Raw genomic sequence first — 9,661 nt, forward strand, 5'->3', positions numbered from 1 at the left:
CCGCTCCAGCTTCCTCCTGTACTTCTCTTTGGCCTCCCTGATTTTCACCTTCAGGTCGGCCTGGATTGCCCTCACCTCCTCCCTATTACCATCAGTAAAGGCCCTCCTCTTGGCATTCAGGATGTCCTTGATGTCTTTTGTTACCCACGGTTTGTTATTTGGATAACAATGGACCATCTTGGTTGGGACATTGCAGTCCACACAGAAGTTAATGTAGCCAGTGATGCACTCAGTGAGCCCGTCAATGTCCTCTCCATGAGGCTCACAGAGTGCATCCCAGTTTGTCACCTCAAAACATTCCTGCAGTGTCTCGTAGGCCTCCTCTGACCATCTCCTCACTGTCCTTGTGGTCGCAGGCTGCCTTTTAACTAGAGGCACATAGCAGGGTTTAAGATGAACCAGGTTGTGGTCTGACCTACCCAGAGGGGGGAGGGGGGAAGAGCTGTATGCGTCCTTAACGTTAGCATACAGCAGGTCCAGTGTCCTCTCCTCCCTAGTAGGACAGCTCACATACTGGGTGAAATTAGTCAGTGTTGTTGAAACACTGACATGGTTGAAGTCACCAGAGATTAATATGAGTGCCCTCGGGTGTTGAGTCTGGAGATGTGCTATGGCGGTGTGAATGGCGTTGCACCCCGATGCCGGGTTAGCAGAGGGGGGGATGTAAACAGCCACGACAATGGCATGTGAGAGTTCACGTGGCAGATAATATGGCCGGAGTCCCACAGCTAACAGTTCAATGTCCGGGGTACAGATACTCTGCTTGATAGTAACGTGACCAGGGTTACACCATCTGTTGTTAACTAGAACAGCAAGCCCGCCGCCTTTCCGCTTACCGCTCCCGGTGTGATCCCTGTCGGCCCGAACAGTCTGAAAGCCCTCGATGGAAACGTTATGATCTGGGATATCCTGGTGTAGCCATGTCTCTGAGAAGCACATCAAACTACACTCACGGAACTCCGTCTGACTCCGGGCTAACGCCGTTAGCTCGTCCATTTTATTCGCCAGAGATCTCACGTTGCCCATTACGAGAGAAGGCAGACACGGCTTAAATCTCTTATTCTTAAGTCTCTTTTGTCTGCACCCCTCTCTCTTCCCTCGCCGCTTCGTTCCACCTCTGCATCCTCGGTGTGTCCTCCTCCAGATCTCAGCGGGGACATCGGTTGTCCTGGGCGCCATGCTGCCCGGCTTCAGCGCGATCAGCTGTTCCCTGCTGTAAACAATGCGGCCAAACAGCTGATCTGCAGCGGTGCCCTGACCGAGTAGCAGAAGAAGAAATTCCACGGCGAAAAAAAAGTACAAAAACACTTTCTACCCTCATTTTCGCAAAGAGCGTAGTTTAAATTACACTTACACACAAGTTACAAAAGTTTGGAAGAAAAAAGTAAAGTTAAAAGTTGGAAAAAGTAAGACGACGAGACGGAGCTACAGCAACAGGCAGCATGCGGGCTGGCGCATGCGCACTATATGTCTCTCTGTCTCTCTCTCTGTCTCTCTCTCTCTGTCTCTCTCTCTGTCTCTCTCTCTCTGTCTCTCTCTGTCTGTCTCTCTCTCTCTCTCTCTCTGTCTTTCTCGCTGACTCAGGTCTGTTTGACGACACCTGAAGTTGCTTAATGTCCTCCCAGATCCCTATTCTTATGTGTTACAATTTATTTATAATTTTCTCATCCTAATTATCCATACTGTAATTTTACTTTGTTGGTCTATTCTGTACACACAACATCGATTTCCTGTCTGTCTGTCCTCTCCTGCTCTTTCTGACATTGTAAAGCCCCTTGAGACAAATTTGTGTGTAATAATAATAATAATAATAATAATAATAATAAAAACTTTATTTATAGAGCACTTGTCAAAACAAAGTACAAAGTGCTTCACAACAAGAGAAAATACCACAGTGAATGACGAAATATAAAGAAATAAAATACATAAAATACACAAAAGCAATAAAATAAACAGGCAGTTCTGGTAAAATCAGGATCTGCTTTCAGATAAAATGTGTTTTGAGAAGAGACTTAAATGAAGACACTGACTAGCAAAAGCTCTGTCCCCCTTAGTTTCCATCCTGGACTCAGGAACAGACAGGAGACCCCTGCCCGAAGATCTCAGACTACGTGAAGGTTCATAAGGGATTACAAGGTCTAAGATATAGTCTGGAGCCATGAAGAGCCTTAAAAGTAATCAATAAGATCTTAAAATCAATCCTGAAACCAACAGGGAGCCGATGTAAAGAGGCTGAAACAGGTGTGATGTGGTCGCACCTCTCGGTCCTGGTTTACAGCCGAGCTGCTGAGTTCTGTACAGTCTGCAGTCTGTCAGAGTTTTTAGATTAAGACGAGTGAACAGGCTGTTACAGTAATCGAGGCGTGAGGAGATAAAAGCATGTACAACAGTTTCTGCATCACTAAGATTTAGAATAGATTGGATTGTTGCGATGTTTCTGAGGTGATAGAAACATGTTTGGACAAGCTTAGTGATATGTTGCTCAAAACATTAACTGCCATCAAACAGGACACCAAGATTTCCTGCAACAGGCTCGATGTGTTGTGACAGGTCACCAGTAGATGGCAGTATTTGTTTAGTGATGTGTTGGGGCCCAAAAACAAGGATTTCAGTTTTATTTGAGTTGAGCTGATTTATCGACATCCAGTGTTTTATGTCAGACAGGCAGTCCTGCAGAGAACTGAGCGTACTGAGGTCAGTGGGCTCGACAGGGAGGTACAACTGTGTGTCATCTGCATAACAATGAAAAGAAATACCATGTCTGCGGATTACATCACCCAAAGGAAGCATGTATAAGGAGAACAGTATTGGTCCCAGAATTGAACCTTGAGGCACACCGTACTTGATATGGGAAAAGCATGACATGAAGTTATTAATGCTGACACAGAGTTTCCTATTGGACAGATGAGAACCAGTCTAGTGCAGTGTTCCCTTATAAACAGGAAATATTAGAACAGTAAACATGAACAACCTTATAAATGTCGATCAGTCTCTCACATTAACATCAAAAGTGATTCTGGCTTTCTTCATCCAAACACCTGTCAACGAAACATTTATTCCTTGTGAAGTATTGTTCAATCAGCTCAGGGTCAGGGGTTGGTCTGGTCTAATTCCTGTGATGTTTCCTGTTTCCAGCATCGTCTCCATGTTGATCCCAGCCACCAGTAAGGCCAGAGTCCGGCGGACTGGCATCAGCCCGCTTCACCTCGCCGCTGAGTATAACCGTGACGTTGTCCTAGAGGCTCTGATCGAGGCGGGCTTCGACGTCAACGCTCAGCTGTCTGAAGAACGATCAAAGTTGTATGAGGACCGCCGTAGCACGGCGCTCTACTTCTCCGTCATCAACAACAACCTAGATGCTGTGCATATGCTGCTGGCAGCTGGCGCCAACCCAAACCTGGACGTGTTCAGGCCGCTGATGGTGGCAGCGAGGCTGGGCTGCATCCAGACGGTCAACCTGCTAGTGGAGCACGGAGCTGACATCAACGCCTGCATCCCCACACACCCCACCACCTTCCCCGCTGTCTACATGTTCTCCATGAAGTACCTGCCCATGTTCAAGTACCTGCTGGACCATGGAGGCCACGCCCTCTCCTGCTTCGACTGTGTCTACAGCAGCCAACCTCATCCACCAATCAAAACAACCCGATCAGAGAGTGACAACCTCCGCTACACCGACGGAGTCCTGCCAGATACACAGCAAAGGAGAGGTGTTCAGGTGACCTGAGTCTGTTTAAAATGTTTAAATATAGAGCTACACAACAGAGTCATGGAAAGGGACGACAACTGTTAACAAAAAGGTAAAAAAAGTTTAAACAGTTTCAGTAACTTTATTTTACTTTCACAGAAACTCTGACGAGAGTCAAAGTTTCATGTATAAAAAAAAAAGAAAGATATGTCACCCCTGTGATAGACTGATTGACCATCCTGTGATTGATGGGCAGTTCTGTGATTGATGTAGAGTTCAGTGATTGATTGACAGTTATGTGATTGACTGACAGTTTTGTGAGATGATCTCGGCCCCAAATATCTGTCGGTGGGCGGGGCCGATCATTGATGTCCTGTTGGACTACGTTGGTCACGTGACTCTCTGCTCCAGACTGATGGAACACCTGGACAGTTACTCCGACTGGAGCGTCATCAAGGACAAAGCAGGTGAGTCAATAAATGATAATAAACTCATTGTTGATCAGGTGGTCACTAAAGAAATTATGTTACCAGTTTGTTTTTTAGTTTCCCAGTGATGTTACTGGTTTGTCTCTTCGATTCCCAGTGATGTTACTGGTTTGTCTCTTCGATTCCCAGTGATGTTACTGGTTTGTCTTGTGTTCTTTCAGTACCTCCACGGCCGCTGCAGCAGCTCTGCAGGCTGCAGATACTGCAGCTGGTTGGACGTCAACATCTGATGAAGTTACCGCTGCCTGGAGGTCTGATCCGGTTTCTGAAACACCAGGAGGGATCTGTGGATGACTGCTGAACCAAAACCTAATAATTATACAGTTCATCCAGTTTACTGAAAGGAGGGTATTGATTAGTATTGATTACTGGCCGTTGCTGAGGCTGCAGACATTTCACACATGATGAAAATATGAACAGACTGAATGAATTCACATCTTGTTTCTTCTTCTCTCTGTCAGCAAGCAGAGCAAGCTGCCTGTGTTGTTCTCCTTGTAATGAGTGAATCCAGGATTTTTACAACACATCCCAGATGTTTCCAGGTGTTTCCAGGTACAAACTGAAGTTGGATCTGCAAACAGAAGCTCCTGGACTAATCTGGTTTAAGCTGATGTTCCTGCAGTGTTTTGTTTCTCATGTTTCTCTGCTGTAGAAGTCAAATAAAAACTAAGAGGTGATGGTTTGTTGAGGGTACCAGGTGTTTCCAGGGAGCTTCAGTTCCTTCTATACTGGATAAAGCTCCTCCTAAACACCTCCTGAATGTTATTTATTTATTTTATTTTCACTAAAACGTGAGGCTGAGAGTGAATATAACAAGGTTAATTAATATTAAAAATATACATTTTTGAAATTGAATAAATAGCTACCACCCCGAACACCACAGCAACCGCTTATCAATCTCTTGGAAACATCATAGCAACCACCTGTTACTGGATAAATGCCACAAACCACATTTCAAAAATGTGTAACTTTCTAGACTGCAACATGCGGCTGAGCAGACAGTGCCAATGGGAGGTCAACTGACCCACAACATGAAACACATTCGTCCTAATAGTAACTTGGCATTAACATTGTATATTTGCAGACGTATTGTTTATTTCTCAGGTTAAGACTTTAATATAGCTGTAGTTAATTCTTTACTACAAACAAATACAAGCTTTCTTAGTTCATAGATTGTCCACTTTATTGTCTTTGAGATTAATTATGTCTGTAAATCTTCTGGTGTATGGACACCCTGTGGACAAAGTTTTATAGGACGTTCAGTGTAACTAACTGATTGTGTGCGTTGTGGGTTATATTCTAGTTCATTATTGTGATATTTGTTATTAACTTTAGTTTATGAACTTATGAATAACCACTTTAACAGTAAAAGGTGTTTTTTCTTCCACTGATCTGATAACAGTCAGAGAGTTTTATGTCTTCAAAGAATCACAAACTTTTGGATCAGTTCATTTTTAAGTAAACTGTTTAAATAATTAGCATTTCTGTAAATGTGTCAGTGTTTGCCAACTGGCTATTTTCAACTGCCCTGAAACCAATAAAGCACTAACAAGTCAGTGAATGCAATGCAGAGCAACAGGAAGTGACAGTACAATGAACATATGCACACCACACACATCAGCCATGCAGAGCAATGAGACAGAGATAAAGTCAAATGTTAACCAATAATATTGATCTTAATAAAATGTTAATAGAAATAGTTGATAAAATTATATCACATATTAAACACATGAGCCAGCAGTCCAATGTCATTAGATATCACTGTATAAATATTAATACCACATTGTGGACAATTCCTTTCCAACCTTCCTCTACCTGTCCCAACTGCTTCCTGTGTGGGTGGAGCCGATACAGGAACCCAGCTCGCCTGTGGTGAACCCTCTCTGAACAAAGAAGCTGGCCTAATGTGGACGCCTCATCCTGCAGTAGTTTGGACTGTAAATCATTTTTAAGTTTGTTTTGTTTGATAGTTTCTGAATGCATTTCTATCTTTAATAGTTTTATGATTTGTTTCAGTAGAGGGGAAGTTACTGTTTCATTAGTAAGTTTGGACAATAATTGTGTTTGACGTGAAGTGATGTTTGTTGTGATGAGGAATTATGTTGTTGTGTTGCTGAATATTTTCTGTTGATTTTTTCCTCCTGTTGTGAGACAAACCAATTCAAACTGTTCCTCATTAAAAGCATGGACTCATCTGCCCTAACAGGCAAACCACTGAGTTGACTGCTTTTCCTGGAGCCAGACTCTCTTTAGAATAGCACACATTATTAATAAAACACTAGTCAATATGTTCATACAAACCTGAACTGTGCAGATTGACCATCTGACAACGGACAGAAGACAAGTTCACAGCAGATCAACAAAATAATGATAATGATAATAGATAGAAGATATATTAATCAACCCTAAACCTAAACTAAATTATAACTAATTTGAAAGCCTTGTTCTTAGTCTTTCACACCCGACCTGGAAAACACAACAGCCACTTCTATTTGTTATAGTGTACCGCGCTCCTGGTCCTTATTCAGTTTTTATCTGAATTCTCAGAATTTTTATCAAGTTTAGTCGTTAAAACAGATAAAGTAATTATTGTAGGTGATTTCAATATTCATGTGGACGTTGATAATGAGCCTTAGTACTGCGTTTATCTCATTATTAGATTCGATTGGCTTCTGTCAGAGTGTCCATAAACCCACTCACTGTTTTAACCACACCCTCGACCTTGTTCTGGTATATAGCTTTGAAATTGAACATTTAATATTCTTTCCACAGAATCCTTCTTTATTGGACCATTATTTAATAACTTTTGAACTGCTATTACTGGACTACACACCATTAGGCAAACACTCCTACTCTAGATGTCTATCTGTTATTGCTGTGGCTAAATTCAAGGAAGCGATCCCATCTGCATTTAATTCAATGTTATGTCTCAATATAACAGAGGACTCCTATATTAATTTTAGCCCCTCCCAAATTGACCATCTAGTTGATAGCGCTACAGGCTCACTGCGAACGACACTCGACTCTATCGCTCCTCTAAAAAAGAAGATAATAAAACAAAGAAGGTTAGCTCCATGGTATAACCCCCAAACCTGCAAATTAAAGCAAACATCACAAAAACTTGAAAGGAAATGGCGTTCCAACAATCTGGAAGAATCCCGTTTAGTCTGGCAAGATAGTCTTAAAACATACAGGAAGGCCCTCCGTAATGCCCTCCATCATTAATAGAGGAAAATAAGAACAACCCCAGGTTTCTTTTCAGCACTGTAGCCAGGCTGACAGAGTCACAGCTCCATTGAGCCATGTATTCCTATAGCTCTCAGCAGGAAAGACTTCATGAGCTTCTTTAATGATAAAATTTTAACTATTAGAGAAAAAATTAATCAAGTCTTGCCGTCAACCAGTACCGATTTATCTTCAAACATAGGAACCATAGAAATAACTGTAAAACCCGATATATATATTAACTGCTTTTCTCCTATCGATCTTCTTCAGCTGACTTCGACGATTAATTCATCTAAGCCATCAAACTGTCTCTTAGACCCCATTCCAACTAGACTGCTTAAAGACGTTTTACCCTCAGTTAGCACTTCTTTACTGGATATGATCAGTCTGTCTTTATTAACAGGCTATGTACCACAGTCCTTTAAAGTAGCTGTAATTAAACCGCTTCTTAAAAAGCCCACTCTTGATCCTGGGGTCTCAGCCAACTATAGACCTATATCTAACCTTCCCTTTCTCTCTAAGATCCTTGAGAAAGCAGTCGCCAATCAGTTGTGTGACTTTCTAAATAACAATAGTTTATTTGAGGATTTTCAGTCAGGATTTAGAGTGCATCATAGCACAGAGACAGCACTGGTGAAAATGACCTTTTAATTGCATCAGACAATGGACTTATCTCTGTACTTGTCTTGTTAGATCTTAGTGCTGCGTTCGACGCCATTGACCATCACATCCTATTACAGAGACTGGAACATGTAATTGGCATTAAAGGAGCCGCACTAAGCTGGTTTAAATCCTATCTATCAGATCGATCTCAGTTTGTACATGTTAACGGTGAGTCCTCCGTGCACGCCAAAGTTATTCACGAAGTCCCACAAGGATCTGTGCTTGGACCGATTCTATTCACCTTATATACGCTTCCTCTAGGCAATATTATTAGGAAACACTCCATAAACTTTCATTGTTATGCAGATGATACCCAGTTATATCTATTGATCAAGCCAGATGAAACTAACCAGTTAGCTAAACTTCAAGCATGCCTTAAGGACACAAAAACCTGGATGACCTGCAACTTTCTGATGTTAAACTCTGACAAAACTGAAGTTACTGTACTTGGTCCCAAACACCTCCGAGACACATTATCTAAAGATATAGTTTCTATAGATGGCATTGTCCTGGCCTCCAGCAGCACCGTAAGGAACCTCAGAGTTATCTTTGATCAGGATTTATCCTTTAACTCCCACATGAAACAAACTTCAAGGACCGCCTTCTTTCACCTACGTAATATTGCAAAAATCAGGCACATCCTGTCTCAAAATGATGCCGAAAAATTTGTGCATGCATTTGTTACTTCCAGGCTGGACTACTGCAATTCCTTATTATCAGGCTGCCCGAATAAGTCCCTTAAGACTCTCCAGTTGATCCAGAACGCTGCGGCACGTGTACTGACAAGAACTAGGAAAAGAGATCATATATCTCCAATACTAGCTTCTCTGCACTGGCTCCCTGTAAAATCCAGAATAGAATTTAAAGTCCTTCTCCTCACCTACAAAGCTCTTAATGGTCAGGCACCATCGTATCTTAAAGAGCTCATAATACCTTATTACCTGACTAGAACACTGCGCTCCCAGGATGCAGGGTTACTTGTGGTTCCTAGAGTCTCCAAAAGTAGACCGGGAGCCAGAGCCTTCAGTTATCAAGCTCCTCTCCTGTGGAATCAGGTCCCAGTTTGGGTTCGGGAGGCAGACACCATCTCCACATTTAAGAGTAGGCTTAAGACTTTCCTCTTTGATAAATCTTATAGTTAGGGCTGGCTCGGATGAGTCCTGAACCATCCCTTAGTTATGCTGCTATAGGCCTAGACTGCTGGGAGACTTCCCATGATGCACCTCTCTCCTCCTCTCTCCTCTCCATCTGTGTGCATTTTTATCCCATTACTGCATGTTACTAACTCGACATCTTCTCTCTCCCGTAGTTCTGTGCTTTCTCGTCTCTCTCCTCTCTCCTTCTGTCGCTTGAATGCTCATAAAGTTTTTTTTGCTGTTCTCACTTATTTAATAATTTATTTTTTCAAATAAAACTAAATATTTGTGCATTATTTTCAGAGTTTAGTGCCCCTAACCAGTAACACACAAGCACCGGAAATGAGACAATATGCTTATCGCAGCAGGTCAGCACGTATATTTTAATAGAATCTGTTAGAAAGCTAACATTAAATTATCACACGCCTGCTCACAGTGTTTATCTTTGATAGTGTCATTCT

The 9,661-nt window shown here is 42.2% G+C and overlaps 1 protein-coding gene across 4 annotated transcripts in view; it reads left to right on the forward strand.

Annotated features, from left to right (window-relative positions):
• Positions 1–6,387, forward strand: part of asb2a.1 (ankyrin repeat and SOCS box containing 2a, tandem duplicate 1) — a 26,287-nt gene extending 19,900 nt beyond the window's left edge. For 3 of the 4 annotated variants that reach the window (XM_044169747.1, XM_044169746.1, XM_044169745.1), the window contains 3 exons: positions 3,136–3,718; positions 4,002–4,155; positions 4,338–6,387. In XM_044169747.1, coding sequence (XP_044025682.1) covers positions 3,136–3,718; positions 4,002–4,155; positions 4,338–4,477 — 877 coding nt within the window. In that variant the 3' untranslated portion in view covers positions 4,478–6,387. Of the gene's footprint in view, positions 1–3,135; positions 3,801–4,001; positions 4,156–4,337 lie in introns of those variants that run through there. The other variant, XR_006374989.1, reaches the window with a different exon arrangement.
• Positions 6,388–9,661: the final 3,274 nt, after the last annotated feature.

The sequence above is a fragment of the Siniperca chuatsi genome, linkage group LG16 (assembly GCF_020085105.1).
Source record: "Siniperca chuatsi isolate FFG_IHB_CAS linkage group LG16, ASM2008510v1, whole genome shotgun sequence".
Lineage (NCBI taxonomy): Eukaryota > Metazoa > Chordata > Actinopteri > Centrarchiformes > Sinipercidae > Siniperca > Siniperca chuatsi.